We start from the raw sequence: 17,310 nt of genomic DNA on the forward strand, positions 1-17,310 counted from the left end.
CCCGCGCCCCCGCCCCCGCCCCCTGGGCCCCCCAGCCAGCGCCTCTCCCCGCCCCTCCTGGGGGTTGGGGAGGAGGGCAGAGGTGGGGACCGGGAAGCCGGGCCATCCCTGGCCCAGGCCTGTGGGCGCGTCCCGGCCAGAAATAGCCGGATCTCTCTGGCTTCCTCAGCCACCGCCACCCACAGGCCGCGGACCCTGTCATTATCGCCGGCGGCCCGGTCCCACTCCCTGCCTGTGGGCGCCTCGCCGGGGTTGGGGTGATGCACGAAAGAATCTGGAGTCCTTCTGGGGCAGGAACCGCGTAACGTTCGACGCCCAGCCGAGCTGGTGCGAAAGGGAGCCTCGGAGTCCAGGCGCCAGCCGCTGCTCCCCGGATGTCTGCTTTCCCTTCTGCAAAATGGGTGCACGGACGCGAGTGAGGAGGTCCTTGGAGAGGCATGCCTGGACCTAGTCTGGAGAAGGGTCCCCTCCCGGCTCGCTGGGAAGTTTCTAACCCCAGAAGTGCCCTTGGCGGGGGGCTGGGGCGGAAGCCATAAAACTTAGAGCAGGTAGGTGCAGAGAGCTCTCCTTTGAGCCCCTCACACCCCAAACTCCTGGCGATCTCCAGGGTACCTTCTTTGGGTGGCCTCCCAAGGGGCTGTCTGGACAAGGGGTCCCTAATGGACCCCTCCCACATACTCCCACCATCAATTCTTGCAATCCTGACACCCTTTCTATAGGTACCCAGAGACCTCCAGGGGAAGTCCTGGGGGATCCTGGAAGGATCCTGCTGCCCACCAACTTTTGGGAAAGGCCCTTGGGAGAGCCCCCAGAAGACCTCCCAGGATGCGGGGTACTGAGCCCACCAGTGAATCTTGCTGGGCTGATAAAGCCAACATGAGAGTCTGGCAGAACCAGTTGGTTCTGCCAGAACCCCTCCCCCTCCCAGTACAAGCAGGCCTAGGTGGCCTTGAATACCTCATGAAGGGATGTAACCAGCTGGAGAGCAAGTCTTCCCATCCTGACAGTTGAGCCTGGGTCAGGACATTGGAGAGGCTCCTGCCCTCCGTATGTCTCCCGTATGCAGAGGGGGGCTGCCCTCTGTCTGGCACTCTCCCCAGTGGGCCTGCCCTCCAGCAGGAGCAGCCCTTGCCCCTCGCAGGCTTGTCCAAACCCTCCTTGCTTTCCCTTCTGCTCAAGGATGAACAAGTCCACACAAGGCCTCCCTGTGGAGCCCCAGCCTGGGGACAGGGAGGATGAGGGGTCCTTTCTCTGTCCTCACTCTCTCTCCCAGGCCCGGACGCCTGTCTCCAGGACTGCCATTTGGGGGCCTTCTCTGGCCTTGGGGCTAGTCCTGGGACCTCTGACATCCCCGGGGGCCTGCAGGCCCCTCTACTCAGCAAGTTAAGCCTCCTCAAGTCCTGCTCCTCTTCCCAGGCAGAGACACAATGAAACTCTGACACCAGCAATTGACTCCTTCATCTTAAGCATCATTCCTGTTTATTCACATCACCTCCCAGCTCTGAGCCCCAAGCTCGAAACCAGGGCATTACCTGATGCCCTGGTGGGGGCTACAGCCTGGCTCTTCCTTTGCACACACCAAACCTGTCTCACGCAGGCCCTCTTCTGGCCTCTGGCCCAGGCAGAGGAGCTGAGGCCTTCTGAGCCTGGGGTTGCTGGGCAGGATGGGCACGGCTGACTCAGAGTTGGTACATGCAGCCAGGTTCTGCCAGAAAAGAGGGCTGGACCACGCCCTGCTCAGAGAAACCAGGCTGCTGCTCTGACCTGTGGGTCAGTGGCTCCCCAGGACTCTCCTCTCCTCCCACCTGCCCCTCCCTCTCTCTCACAGGCTGGGAGGTCATCTGCTTAATTACTTCTGCTGTGTGTAAGCCTGTGTGGTGTGTGTGACTGCGCCTGTGTGTTGAGGGGCTGGGAGGGCCTAGCAAAGGCTTTGCATTGAACCGCAGTTGCTGGATTCTGCTCCCTCTGCCCTTAAACAGCCAGGGCTCTCTGTGGGCCCATCCCTGGCCAGATGCCTAGATTACCCTCCTAAAACCCAGCTCTCAGTAAGTTACCTCTGCAGGATTCCCTGAGATCCTGGTGACTCACTGGGCTTTCAGCAGGCACAGAGGGGCCACGCGTGCCCATAGACGAGTTGTCTAATGGGGGGGGTTCAGGCGTCTCCCCACCCCCGGCTGACCATCCTGTCTCCGATGAGCGTGTGGCGGGGGGGGTTGTGGGGAGGGGGTTACTGGGATGACTGGAGACAGGTGAGACCTAGTGTCAGGGCTGGTGCCCACCTTAGGTCACTTCCCTTCGCCCCTCCACCCCTACCCTCTCTAGAGGCCTGGGGAGGGGGGAGGATCAACCCAAGAATGCCAACTTTCCAGCTGCGCTTCAGAGCCAGCCCTGCCCAATCCCTCCCCTAGAAAAGCAAACCTAGATGAGCTTGGGTTAGTGAGGTGTAGCTGCAGCAGAGGGAGCCGAGCGAGGGAGAGGGGAATGAGAGAGGCCAGAGAAGAAATGGGGCCCAAGTTCTGCTGGGCCTTCTAAGGGCTTCCACATTCGCTCTGGGGGAAATGGGGAGCACTTGAAAGGCTTCAAGTCAAGGAGGGACATGATCTGACTCATGGGTTATTTTTTTATTTTTAATTTATTTTTATTTAAAAAAATTTTTATTGGAGTATAGTTGATTTACAATGTTGTGTCAGTTTCAGGCGTACAATACAGCGAATCAGTTATACATATACATCTATCCACTCTTTTTTAGATTCTTTTCCCATATAGGTCGTTACAGAGTATTGAGTAGAGTTCCCTGTGCTGTACAGTAGGTCCTTATTAGTTATCTATTTTATATATAGTACTGTGTATATGTCAATCCCAACCTCCCAATTTATCCCTCTCCCCACCATTCCCCCCAGTAACCATAAGTTTGTTTTTTACATCTGTGATTCTATTTCTGTTTTGTAAATAAGTCCATTTGTACCATTTTTTTAGATTCCTTTTTTGGTTATTTTTTTATTTTTTATTTTTTGGCCGTGCCGCATGTCTTGTGGGATCTTAGTTCCCCTGACCAGGGATCGATTGGACCCCCTGCAGTGGAAGTGCAGAATTCCTAATTGCTGGACCACCAGGGAATTCCCTGCTCTTGTTTTAAAAGAATCACTCTGGTTGCTGGAAGTGGGGAGTATCATGGAGGGACAGGGCTGAAGCAGGGAGTCCAAGGAAGGGGCTTTTGTAATAATTCAGGTGAGAGTGGACGGTGGGTCAGACCCTGGTGGTGGGAGTGGAGGTCATGAGAAGTGGGAGGATTCTAGATACATTTTGACTGGAGAGCCAGCACGATTGACCAGTGGGGGCTGTGAAAGAAAGAGAAGAGTCAGAGGTGACTCTAGGTTTTTGGCCTGGACCACTGGAAGCAGGGGTTCCCAGAAGCAGAAATGGGGAAGGCTAAGGAAGAACGGGAGCTCTGTTGTGGACACATTATGTTTGAGGTGCCTTCAGACAGCTAAGGTGAGATGTCAAGTATTGATACAGGATGGATATACAAGTCTGGAATTTTAAAGGAAGATGTGGGCTCGGGCTAAAATTTGGGATATGATTCAAAGCATGTTGAAAATGTCCGTAAGCCCTCACACAATGCTAGTGGGAGTCTACTCTGGGTTAATCGTCCTGGGAGGTAATTTGGCAATATCTCAAATATTAAAATGTACATATGCTTTGGCCAAGCAATTTTAATTCTATATCATCTATGTATTTTGTACAGAAACATTATACAAGTTGAAGTTCACTAGCAGGGACCTGGTTAAATAACCTATGGTATTTCCATTACAGTGGGTTCTCCTGCATCTGTTAAACAAAAACAAAAACAAAACAAAACAAAATGAAACAAAATCAGTCCTCTTTGAGTTGCTGTGGAAAAAAAAGCAAATTGTAGGATAATATATATAATGCATACTATAATACCACTGGCGCTTTTTAAAAATTTAAAAAACTTTGTAGATATTTGTATTTGTACAGGCAGAAACAGTAGCTAGAAGGATATAGAAATAATCCAAGGAAAGAGATTGAGAAGAAGATACTTTTTATGTATTATTTGAATTTTTTACCATAATGATGTATAACTTTTGAAATTTAAAAGTAAAAAAAATTTCTATTGAAGTATAGTTGATTTACAATGTTATGTTAATTTCTGCTGTACAGCAAATTAATTCAGTTATATGAATATATACATTCTTTTGTGTATTCTTTTCCATTATGGTTTATCACAGGTTATTGAATATAGTTCTCTATGCTATATAGTAGGACCTTGTTGTTTACCCATTCTTTTTTTAAAAATATTTATTATTTTTTTTTTATTTGGTTGCACTGGGTCTTAGTTGCGGCAGGCGGGCTCCTTATTTGCGGCTCTCGGGCTCCTTCATTGTGGCATGTGAACTCTCAGTTGCAGCATGCATGTGGGATCCAGTTCCCTGACCAGGGATCAAACCCGGGCCCCCTGCATTGGGAGCACAGAGTCTTAACCACTGTGCCACCAGGGAAGTCCCTGTTTATCCATTCTATACATGATAGTTTTCATCTGCTAACCCCCTAACTCCCAATCCAACCCTCTCCTACCCCCACCCTTGGCAACCACAGGTCTGTTCTCTATGTCTGTGAGTCTGTTTCTGTTTCAGAGATAAGTTCATTTGTGTCATATTTTAGATTCCACATATAAGTGATATCATATGGTATTTGTCTTTCTCTTTCTGACTTTAAAAGTAAAAAAATTTAAAAGGCCAAAAATGTGTGTGGGAACCCAGAGATAAACAAAACTCAAATTCTGGTCGGCAGAACAGGTTATAAAATGAAGAAGGCAGCTCAGGAAATTCCCTTTATGCTGACAAAGTCCTCATAGGTGAGGGGACTGGTGTCCTTTGTTACTGGTGCCCGGTTGAAACCATTCATTTATTCAGTTAGTCACAGAGCAAACAGAAAGTGGTTGCTGGGCACAGTGGAATCAGGGATGAAACCAGCTTATCAGGCAGAGAGATACCAGGAGAAGAGGGAGACGATGGTGGAGGTGGGGAAGCACAGAGGAAAGCGGGGAGCGAGGGAGGGGAGTGTGTCATTAAGAGGGAACGGGCAGCAGCAGATACTGCTGAAAAGTCAAGGAAGATGAGCACAGAGGAGGAACTGGAGCTTTGCTGAAGACCTTGGCCTGGACAGAGCCGGGGGAGCTGAAGCCAGAAGGTGGGAGGGTCACAGAAAAAGGGGAGGCCTCTCCCAGGCTGGGCCAGACTCTCTGTGTCCTTCTCTGAGGCTGTTTGGAGGCAGGATGGAGAGGCCAAAGGTGATGGTGAGAATCCATTGTCCTGTCATTCCCTAGGGTAGGGAAGGGGGCCAGGGAGCCTGCACAAGACCACCTGGTTTGGGCAGGCCCCGTCCTAACTCTAGAGCAATGGAGGCCCCCAGACTGTTCTACTAGCTCCTTCCTGCCCCGTGGTGGTGGTGGGGTGGGTGGGCTCACATGCACGTGAGCAATTGGACAAACCAGCCCACTTGCCCAAGCTCCCTCCGCCTCCACCCCCCACCCACGCTACCCATTAGTGCACACGCCGGTCAGCAATGCGAGGAAGGCCTTAAAGAGGTGGCCTGCACAGGTCCTGTCAATGGGCTCACAATGTCTGGGCAGGCACGGGGCATGTCACATTGACCTTGTGGCCTCCTCGCTCTGGAGAGGGTGTAGCTCGAGGAGAGTCAGAGCAGGATCCTCTCAAGTACACAATGCAGAACAGGGGCCCTGGCTTCCCAGCCCTGAGGATGGAAGAGATACCAGAAAGTAGAGATGAGGGTGCCAGGCCCAACCACAAGAAGCAGAAGTGGCCCAGGTCTGCAGGAAAGCATCCTGGGCCTCATCTCAGGAAGTGGGTTTCAGGCTGTGGGGCACACAGACTCACCCCAGCAGTAAAAAGAGGATGTTTATACCACCTGTGAGCAGAAGCCATGCTCTGGCAAGGATGGCAGTCACTGTGATGTCAAGCTGCTGCCTTGGACAAGTTCAGGCCTCTCCCCATCTCAGTGGATGATCTCATCACCCACCTGATCCCACACACAGGATATGTGGCAGTCATTCTTGGCCCCTTTTCTCTCTCACTCCCATTATCCATAAGCGAGTCTTGTCAATTCTACCCTTTAGCTCTGTCTCCAATCAGTTCCTCTCACTTGAATCCCAGCGCCCTTCACCTCTTCCCTAACCCCTGCATGAGTTTCCCAATTGAGCTCCCTGATGCCTCTTGCCTCCCCCCAGTCTGCTGTCTCACAGCAACGAGAGTGATCTCAGTAGAACATACAGCTGACCACCACACACCCAGCTTCAGACCCTTGACGGCCCTCCTACTGTCAGAATAAAGTTGAAATTCCTTAATGTTGCCTACAAACCCATTTATGATCTGGCCCTTGCCTAGCAGTTTCCTCAGCTCCCTGAGTTCCACCCCTGAACTTCTTTCATTTCCTCCCATTTGCAGTGCTCTTTCCCAGCTTTAGCACAATGGGGTCCCTCTGCATGGAGTGCCCTTTTTCTTTCTCCCCTGGCTTACTCCTACTCATTCTTTTTTTTCACTTAAAAAATGGAAGTATAATTTATATACAGTAAAATTCACCCTTTATAGTGTACAGTTCTGTGAGTTTCGACAAATCCGTACAGTTTTGTGACCACCACCACAATCAAGATGTAGAACAGTTCCATCACCCCAAGAAATTCCCTCATGCTCCTTTGGAGCCAACACTAGCTCCCATCACCAGCTCCTGATAACCACTGATCTGTTTTCTTGTTTGCATTTTCTATAAACAGATATCCTCTAAATGGAATCATTCATTATGTATATGTAGCCCTTTGAGAATGGTTTCTTTTATCCAGCATAATGCATTTGACATTCCTCTGTGCTGTCGTGTGTATCACTAGTCTGTTTCATCTTTATTGCTGCGAGTATGCTGTATATAGATGTACCACAATTTATTTATCTTTTTATCAGTAGAAAGGACATTTGGGTTTTTTCCAGTTTTTGGAGATGATGAATAAAGCTGCTCATACAGGGCTTTGTAGGCACAAACATTCTCATTTCACTTGGAATAACACCTAGTTGTGTGACTGATGTGTTACTTTTTAAGAAACTGAAAAACTGTTTTTCAAAGCTGCTATAATGGTTTGTATTCCTGTTGCGATACATGAGAAGGTGCTGTACATCCTTACCCGCACTCACGTGGTTCGTTCACCTGTTTGTTCGTTCATTCAACTTCTTAACATTCTACTAAGTGTGTAGTGGTATTGCACTGTAGTTTTAATTTCCACTTCCTTGATGGCTAATGACGGTGAGTCTATTCATTCTTCTAAACCTCTGCTTGGTCTTCACGTCTGCCAAAAACCCACTGTACTCGCTTTCTTTGTAGACTGGTTAAATTCCTGTCCTTTGTGGTTCCATGACAACAAACAGTTTCTCCACCTTGACCGTAGCCCACTAAACTGCAATTGTTTTCCTGTTGTCGCCTTGCTCAACACTCTGGTCTCACACACACACACACACACACACACACACACACACACACACGGTTGTGAGCTCCGCCTTCCTTTGGTATCTCTAGCTCCTAGCACAGACCTGAAACAGAATCTTTATACAATAAATATTAAATGAACGAATTAATAAATGCTGAACAAATTAGAGAATAGTCAGATGAAAGTAAGTAGGAAGAAGCTTTGGCAATGAGACGGGCCTGGCTGTGCCAATTAACTCTTTCTCTGTCGGTCCCCACGCTAAGGTCCTTCTCTCAGTAAAGGCAACACTGCCGTGCGAACGTTTATGAGGATGAAGACTCGACAGTGCCCTTTAACAGACGCAAAGCGGAAGAGGTGGGCCGGAAGTGGAAGTGCGGCAGGGAGTTAGCGGCGTCTCAGTTGCCATGGAGACTGGAAGGGGAGAGCAGCAGTCCGCAGAGTCTGAGTCCTACGCCTTCGCTGAGGCGACGTGGACGCCAACCCCGCGTCCGACCCGGATCCGCAGTCCCAGCCAGTCCTCCCTCGCCTACTCCGAGTCTTTCTACCAGCCAGGTAGTCGGCCCCGCCGCGTCTCGCCGCTCACGCTCCGGCCGCTCCCCGAGCCGCACCTGGTGCGCCTGCGCCCCACCTCGCTGCGCACCCAAGACATCTCTTACTTGCTCACCGGCGTCTTTCAAAACTTATATACCGCCGAGGTGATTGGCGAGGAGGTGAGTGCGAGTTTGATCAAGGCCCGCGGCAGCGAGGATGCTCGGCACGAGGAGTTCGTGGACCAGCTGCAGCAGGTAACACGGCCCCGGCGTCCCGCGCGCTTCTCCGCGTGTTCACCCGAGGCGCGGCGGCGTCACCGCGTCTGCGGCCGTGCGGGCAACCCAGGGCGCGACTCAGCCACTCGACAAGAGTCGGCCCCTGTTGGGTGCCAGGCACTGGGGATGCAGATGGAAAAGAGCAGACCAAGTCCATGCCGCCGTATATCCGACATTCTAGTGGGAGGACACTCTACACACGCGCTTAGGCGAATACACACATTCTACACACATAACGGCATATATCTCTAGCACCTATCTTTATTTCCCTACACGCATACACACGTTATATATTACACATATAAATGAAACGACGAAGGCAGAAAGCTGAATAGTTGTTCCCCGGAGATGATAAAGTCACGTCCGCTTTGGGGTGCCTGCCCTTGTGTAAGAAACCACAATCTTAACCGAGGTATTCATGCCCAGATTTTAGGAAGCATGCCCAGGCTATAACAGCAACTCTGCTTCCTTATCTGTATAAGGAGGAAAGTAGCTGACTTGAGTCCTCTCTGCTGAGGCTGACTGCTAAGCAGGCCATACTGCCCACAGCCCCCTTCAAGGCGTCTCAGCTGTGTGCTTTCAAGCAGCTGAGATCAACTCTGAAGGGGCTGACAGCTGGAGGCTCTCAGCTCACTATGCTCCCTGCAGCCAGGTAGCAAGTCCTTCCTTGGAGGGGGTCTGGGTGACACAACCCTTTGTCTGCCACAGGTGGTGTGTTAACTCATATTTGGTATTTCAGAGGTTAGATGGCAGCTCTCTTTACTGTGAAGCCAGTAGTCAGGAGATGGGGTTTCAGACTTGGTTCTGTAATTGACTTTACTATGAAAGCTTTAAGCCACTTCCTTCTGTGGGTCGCAGAGTTCAGATCTGTCTAGTTAGACCAGATGGTCTCTGCAGTTCTGTGACTGTTCTGTGCTTCACGGGAAGCCCTGATGCTGGAGTGGGATTCAATAAAGCTGTGTGATCTCACCATATTTCTGTGCATCTGATCACCCACCTGCCAGATTCGGGAGCTCTATAAGCAGCGGCTGGATGAAGCTGAAATGTTGGAGAGACATATCATTCAGGCCTGCGCACGGGCCCTTGCGGAGAAAGAGCGGGCCATGCACCAGGCCGAAGTACAGGTCCTTGAGCCGTTCATCAAGATGCCTCCAGGTGTGTATGATGAGCTCCTCTATGCCCTTCACCCTGACTCCCCAGTTGTTAATGTATTACTGTGTTCGCTTCATTACCTCTCTAGTCTTTTTCTGAACATCTGGAGAGTGAGTTGCAGATATGTTGTTTCATTACCGCAGAACACTCCATTGTGCATGTCTCCAAAACAGGGACACTCGCCTACATAACCAGCACACAACCCCCTAAGCCAGGAAATCAGCAATGGTGCAGCGTTAACCTCCACTTCCCAGATGGCATGCAGGTTTCACCTGCTGTCCCACAGTGTCCCTTTCTCCTCTTTGGTCTAGGATCCTGTCTAGGAAGTCATGTTACACGTCATTGTCATGTCTCATTTTCATTTGGCACAGTTCTTTGAACTTTTCCTGTCTTTCATGTTCTTGACTGTTGGGTTTTTCCTCAATTTTTAAAAATTATGGTAAACTACACATAACATAAAATTTACCCTCTTAACCATTTTTAAGCATACAGTTCAGTGGTATTAAATACGTTCATAATCTTGTACAAACATCATCACCATCCATCTCCATAACTCTTTTCATCTTGTAAAACTGAAACTCTCTGCCCATGAAACAATAACTTCCCATTCCCTGCCTTGCCCCAGCCCCTGGCAATCACCATTCTACTTTCTGTCTCTGAAAAAAATTTTTAAAGTTACTATTTCTGACCATTTATTTAATTTAATTAATTTATTTATTTACTTTTGGCTGCATTGGGTCTTTGTTGCTGCACGCAGGCTTTCTCTAGTTTTGGCGAGCAGGAGCTACTCCTTGTTGCGGTGCACGGGCTTCTCATTGCAGTGGCTTTCTCGTTATGGAGCATGGACCCTAGGTGTGCGGGCTTCAGTAGTTGTGGCGCACAGGCTTCGGTAGTTGTGGCTCTCCAGCTCTAGAGCGCAGGCTCAGTAGTTGTAGTGCATGGGCTTAGTTGCTCCGCGGAATTTGGGATCTTCCTGGACCAGGGCTCGAACCCGTGTCCCCTGCATTGGCAGGCGGATTCTTAACCACTGCACCACCAGGGAAGTCCCTATAATTTTTTTTCTTAATTTAAGATTTTTTTCTGATGTGGACCATTTTTAAAGTCTTTATTGAATTTTTTACAATATTATTTCTGTGTTATGTCTTGGTTATTTGGCCGAGAGGCATATGGGATCTCAGCTCCCTGACCAGGGATCAAACCTGCACGCCCTGCATTGGAAGATGAAGTCTTAACCACTGGACTGCCAGGGAAGTCCCTTGTCTCTATAATTTTGACTACTCTAAGTACCTCATATAAGTGAAATCATATAGTATTTGTCTTTTTGCAACTGGCTTATTTCACTTAGCATAATGTCCTCAGGGCTCATCCATGTTGTAGCCTATGTCAGAATTTCCTTCCTTATAGGCTGAATAATATTCCATTGTAGGTACATAGCACATTTTGCTTTTCCATTCATCAGTTGATGAACTCTTGGGTTGCTTCCTGGTGTTAGCTGTTCTGAATAATGCTGCTCTGAACATGGTCATACAAATATCTCTTTGAGACCCTGCTTTCAGTTCTTTGGGGTTTATACCCAGAAGTGGAATTGCTAGATCTTATAGTAGTTCTATTTTTAATGTTTTGAGGAATCACCGTACTGTTTTCCACAGTGCCTGTGTCATGTTTACATGCCCACCAACAGTGCTCGAGGATTCCCATTTCTCTACATCCTCACCAACTCTGTTTTCTGGTTTTTCAGTGTGTGGTTTTTGTTTTTTGTTTTTGAGTGTAGCCATCCCGATGGGTGTGAGGTGATAGCTCACTGTGGTTTTGATTTGCATTTCCCTGATTATTAGTGATGTTGAGTGTCTTTTCATATGCTTATTTGCCATTTGTGTATCTTCTTTGGAGAAATATCTTTTCAAGCTCATTTTTAAAAAAATTTTTACTGGGGTATAGTTGATTTACAATGTTGTGTTAGTTTTAAGTGTACAACAGAATGAATCTGTTATACACATACATATGTCCACTCTTCTGTAGACTCTTTTCCCATATAGGCCATTACAGAGTATTAGTAGCGTTCCGTGTGCTATACATTAGGTCCTTATTAGTTATCTATTTTATATATAGTAGTGTGTATATGTCAATCCCAATCTCCCACTTTATCCCTCTCCCCTTACCCCCCAGTAACCATAAGTTTATTTCCTATATTTATAACTCTATTTCTGTTTTGTAGATAAGTTCATTTGTAATCTTCTTTTAGATTCCACTTATAAATGATGTCATATGATATTTGTCTTTCTCTTTCTGGCTTACTTCACTCAGTATGACAGTCTCTAGGTCCATCCATGTTGCTGCAAATAGCATTATTTTGTCCTTTTTTATGCTTGAGTAATATTCCATTGCATATATATACCACATCTTCTTTATCCATTCCTCTGTTAATGGACATTTAGGTTGCTTCCATGTCCTGGCTATTGTAAATAGAGCTGCAGTGAGCATTGGGTGTGCATATATTTTCGAATTATGGTCTTCTCTGGATATATGCCCAGGAGTGGGATTGCTGGATCATATGGTAGGTCTATTTTTAGTTTTTTAAGGAATTTCCATACTGTTCTCCATAGTGACTGTACCAGTTTACATTCCCACTAACAGTGTAGGAGGGTTCCCTTTTCTCTACACCTTCTCCAGCATTTATTGTTTGTAGATTTTTTGATGATGGCCATTCTGACCAGCGTGAGGTGATACTTCATTATAGTTTTGATTTGTATTTCTCTAATAGTTAGTGATGCTGAGCACCTTTTCATGTGCTTTTTAACCATCTGTATATTTTCTTTGGAGAAATGTCTGTTTAGATGTCCCACCCTTTTTTTTTTTTTTTTTTACTCTAGGTCCATCCATGTTGCTGCAAATAGCATTATTTTGTCCTTTTTTATGCTTGAGTAATATTCCATTGCATATATATACCACATCTTCTTTATCCATTCCTCTGTTAATGGACATTTAGGTTGCTTCCATGTCCTGGCTATTGTAAATAGAGCTGCAGTGAGCATTGGGTGTGCATATATTTTCGAATTATGGTCTTCTCTGGATATATGCCCAGGAGTGGGATTGCTGGATCATATGGTAGGTCTATTTTTAGTTTTTTAAGGAATTTCCATACTGTTCTCCATAGTGACTGTACCAGTTTACATTCCCACTAACAGTGTAGGAGGGTTCCCTTTTCTCTACACCTTCTCCAGCATTTATTGTTTGTAGATTTTTTGATGATGGCCATTCTGACCAGCGTGAGGTGATACTTCATTATAGTTTTGATTTGTATTTCTCTAATAGTTAGTGATGCTGAGCACCTTTTCATGTGCTTTTTAACCATCTGTATATTTTCTTTGGAGAAATGTCTGTTTAGATGTCCCACCCTTTTTTTTTTTTTTTTTTTTGTACACAGGGCTTTCACTGCCAAGGCCTCTCCCGTCACGGAGCACAGGCTCTGGATGCGCAGGCTCAGCGGCCATGGCTCATGGGCCCAGCCACTCTGCGGCATGTGGGATCCTCCCAGACCGGGGCACGAACCCATGTCCCCTGCATCGGCAGGTGGACTCGCATCCACTGCACCACCAGGGAAGCCCCCACCCATTTTTTGATTGGGTTGTTTGCTTTTTTTGATATTGAGCTGCATAAACTGTTTGTATATTTTGGAGATTAATCCCTTGGCAGTTGCTTCATTTGAAAATATTTTCTCCCATTCTGAGGGTTGTCTTTGTTTTGTTTATGGTTTCTTCCTTTGCTGTGCAAAAGCTTCTAAGTTTAATTAGGTCTCATTTGTTTATTTTTGTTTTTATTTTCATTACTCTAGGAGGTGGATCAAAAAGATCTTGCTGCGATTTGTGTCAAAGAGTGTTCTATGTTTTCCTCTAAGAGTTTATAGTATCTGGCCTTACATTTAGGTCTTTAACCCATTTTGAGTTTATTTTTGTGTATGGTGTTAGGGTGTGTTCTAATTTCATTCTTTTACATGTAGCTGTCCATTTTTCCCAGCACCATTTATTGAAAAGACTGTCTTTTCTCCATTGTATATTCTTGCCTCCTTTGTCCTAGATTAGATGACCATAGTTGTGTGGGTTTATCTCTGGATTTTCTATCCTGTTCCATTGATGTGTATTTGTTTTTGTGCCAGTACCATACTGCTTTGATGACTGTGGCTTGGTAGTATAGTCTGAAGTCAGGGAGCCTGATTCCTCCAGCTCCATTTTTCTTTCTCAAGATTGCTTTGACTATTCATGGTCTTTTGTGTTTCCATACAAATTGGAAAGGTTTTTGTTCTAATTCTGTGAAAAATGCTGTTGGTAATTTGATAGGGATTGCATTGAATCTGTAGACTGATTTGGGTAGTATAGTCATTTTGACAGTATTGATTCCTCCAATCCAAGAACATGGTATATCTCTCCATCTTTGTGTCATCTTAATTTCTTTCATCAGTATCTAATAGTTTTCTGAGTATAGTTCTTTTGCCTCCTTAGGTAGGTTTATTCCTAGGTATTTTATTCTTTTTTTTTGGCTGTGTCTGGGTCTTCATTGCTGTGCATGGGCTTTCTCTAGTAGCAGCAAGCAGGGGCTACTCTTCATTGCAGTGCACAGGCTTCTCATTGTGGTGGCTTCTTTTGTTGCAGAGCACAGGCTCTAGGTGTGAGGGCTTCAGTAGTTGCAGCACGTGGGCTCAGTAGTTGCGGCACATGGGCCCTAGCCCATGCACCACAACTACAGGCTTCAGTAGTTGTGGTGCATGGGCTCTAGAGGGCAGGCTCAGTAGTCGTGGCACACAAGTTTAGTTGCTCTGCAGCATGTGGGATCTTCCCAGACCAGGGATCAAACCTGTGTTCCCTGCATTGGCAGGCATAATCTTAACCACTGTACCACCAGAGAAGGCCCATATTCAAGCCCATTTTTAATCGATTGTTTTGTTGTTGTTGAGTTTTAGGAATTCTCTATATATCCTCATTATTAATCCCTTATCAGATACATGATTTGCAAATATTTTCTCTCGTTCTGTGGGTTGCATTTTTACTCTGTTGGTAGTGTCTTTTGATGCACAATTTTTATTTTTCATGAAGTCCAGTTTGTCTGTTTTTATTTTGTTGCCTGTGCCTTTGGTGTCACATCCAAGAAATCATTGCCAGATACAGTGAAATCACTGCCAAATCCAATGTTGTGAAGTGTTGGCCTTGTATTTTCTCCTAAGAGTTTTATTGTTTTAGGTCTTGTATTTAGGTCTTTAATTAATTTTGAGTTAATTTTTTGTATATAGTATTACAAAAGCGTCCAACTTCATTCTTTTGTGTGAAGATATCCAGTTTTCCTAGCATTGCTTATTGAAAAGACCATCCTTTCTCTATTGAATGGTCTTGACACTGTTGTCAAAAATCATTTGACTGTATGTCTGAGAGTTTATTTCTGGGCTTTCTGTTCTATTCCATTGATTTCTATGTCCATCTTTATGCCAGTACTATGTTGTTCTTATTATTGTAGCTTTCTTATAAGCTTTGAAATTAGGAATTGTGAATCCTCCAGCTTTGTTCTTTTTCAAGATTGTTTTGGCTGTTGTTTTTGGCTGTTTGTTCCTTGAGATTCCATAATGAATTTTGGGATGGGTTTTACTATTTCTATAACAAAAAAACATCCTTGGGATTTTGATAGAGATTTCATTGAATCTGTGTATTGATTTGGATAGTATTGACATTTTAACAATATTAAGTCTTCTAATCCATGAACATCTAATGTGTTTCCATTTATTTATGTCTTCTTTCATTTTTTTCAGCAATGTTTTGTACTTTGTATTGTACAAGTCTTTGATCTCCTTGGTTAACTCTCAAGTATTTTATTCTTTTTGATGCTCTTATAAATGGGATTTTCATAATTTCCTTTTCAGATTGTTCATTTTTAGCATATAGAAATGCATCTGATTTTTGTGTGTTGACTTTATGTACTACTTAGCTGAATTCACTTGTTCTGACAGGTTTTTTTTGTGTGTGAAATCTTTAGTGTTTTCTATATATAAGATCATATCTGCAAACAGTAATAATTTTGCTTCTTCCTTTCCAGTTTGGATGCCTTTTATTTCTTTTTCTTGCCTAATTACTCTGATTAGAACTTCCAGTACTGTGGTGGCTAGAAATGGTGAAAGCAGACATTCTTGCCTTATTCCTGATCGTAGAGGAAAAGCTTTAAGTCTTTCACCACTGAGTGTGATGTTTGCTGTGGGTTTTCATCTGTGCTTTTCATTATGTTGAAATAGTTTCCTTTTATTCTAGTTTATTAGTGTTTTTTTCATCATGAAAGGGTGCTGAATTTTTTCAGAAATTTTTCTGCATCAGTTGAGATGATCACGTGATTTTTCCCCTTTCATTCTGTTAATGTGGTGTATTACATTGATTAATTTTTGTATTTTGAGCCATCCTTGCATTCCAGGAATAGATCTCACTTGGTCATGATGAACTATCCTTTCAATATGCTACTGAATTCAGTTTGCTAGTATTTTGTGAGGATTTTTGGATCAGTATTCATAAGGGATATAGTTTTCTTGTAGTGTCTTTGTCTGGTTTTATATCAGGGTAATGCTGGCCTCTTGAATGAGATAAGAAGTGTTCCCTCCTTTTCAGTTTTTTGTGAAAATTTTGAGGATTGGTATTAATTCTTTAAATGTTTAGTAGAACTCACCAGTGAAGCCATCGGTTCAGGGCTTTTCTTTGTCGGGAAATTTTTGTTTTATTATTGATTCAGTCCCTTTACTTGTTATAAGTCAACACAGATTTTCTGTTTTTTCATGATTTAGTCTTGGTAGGCTTAGTGTTTCTAGGAATTTGTCCATTTTTATCTAGGTTATCCAGTGTGTTAGTGTATAGTTCCTGGTATTCACTTATAATCCTTTTTATTTCTGTAGAATCAGTAGTAGTATCCCCACTTTCATTTCTGATTTTAGTCTTTTGAGTCTTCTCTCTTTTTTCTTAGTTGATGTAGCTAAAGGTTTGTCAATTTTGTTGATCTTTTCAAAGAACCAACTTTTGGGTTCATTGATTTTCTCTATTGTTTTTCTGTTCTCTACTTTGTTAATCTGTGCTCTAATCTTTATTATTTCCTTCCTTCTTTCTGATCGCTTTAGGTTTAGTTTGTTCTTTTTCTAGTTCCTTAAGTCCTAAAGTTAGGTTACTGATCTAAGATCTTTCTTGTTTTATGTAAGTGTTTATAGCTCTAAAACTCCTCCTTAGCACCGCTTTTGTGGTGTCCCATAAGTTTTGGTATGTTGTGTTTTCATTTTCATTTGTCTCTAAGTATTTTCTAATTTTATTTGTGATTTCTTCTTTGGTTCATTGGCTGTTTAAAAATGTGTTGCTTGAAGTTTTGGGACAGGTTTGGTTTTTTAATTTTCCAACCAAGTTGAGAGGCAAGTTGATCTTACATAAAGCACTACAGCATGTAGTAACCATGTGATTTTGAGCAAACCACATGATTTTTCTAGGTCTGTTTTCTCACCTACAAAATAAGGAGGTTGGACTGTCAGGGTGAATGGGTGAATTCAGGGTGAATGATAGTTGATTCTTGCTTTCATCACTTTCTAGCTCATCACTGTGCCTTTTTTCTTTCCTAAGAAAGATGTCACACCCCTTTCCTCTTCTCTTCTATTGTCCCTCCCTCCTTCCCTATCAAGGTACAGGCAGAGCTGGAGATGAGGCTGAGATCCAGAGTTTCCTAGAGAGTAACAGAGTGGCTTAGAAAGGGAAACCTGACTCTGGCCTCTTAATCCTGCATTTGGTGACTAAGGGGACTTAGGATGGTGACAAGTCTCTTGCTGGGAGCATACATTTAGCCAGT

General features: G+C 44.9%; 1 protein-coding gene across 5 annotated transcripts in view; it reads left to right on the forward strand.

Annotated features, from left to right (window-relative positions):
* DLEC1 (DLEC1 cilia and flagella associated protein) overlaps positions 1-17,310 on the forward strand; it is a 103,656-nt gene that overhangs the window by 5,679 nt on the left and 80,667 nt on the right. For 4 of the 5 annotated variants that reach the window (XM_024756255.1, XM_024756242.1, XM_024756224.1 and 1 more), the window contains exons 3-4: positions 7,774-8,295; positions 9,321-9,471. In XM_024756255.1, coding sequence (XP_024612023.1) covers positions 7,915-8,295; positions 9,321-9,471 — 532 coding nt within the window. In that variant the 5' untranslated portion in view covers positions 7,774-7,914. Of the gene's footprint in view, positions 1-118; positions 549-7,773; positions 8,296-9,320; positions 9,472-17,310 lie in introns of those variants that run through there. The other variant, XM_024756230.1, reaches the window with a different exon arrangement.

The sequence above is a fragment of the Neophocaena asiaeorientalis genome, unplaced genomic scaffold (genome assembly GCF_003031525.2).
Source record: "Neophocaena asiaeorientalis asiaeorientalis breed wild unplaced genomic scaffold, Neophocaena_asiaeorientalis_V1.1 scaffold265, whole genome shotgun sequence".
Classification (NCBI taxonomy): domain Eukaryota; kingdom Metazoa; phylum Chordata; class Mammalia; order Artiodactyla; family Phocoenidae; genus Neophocaena; species Neophocaena asiaeorientalis.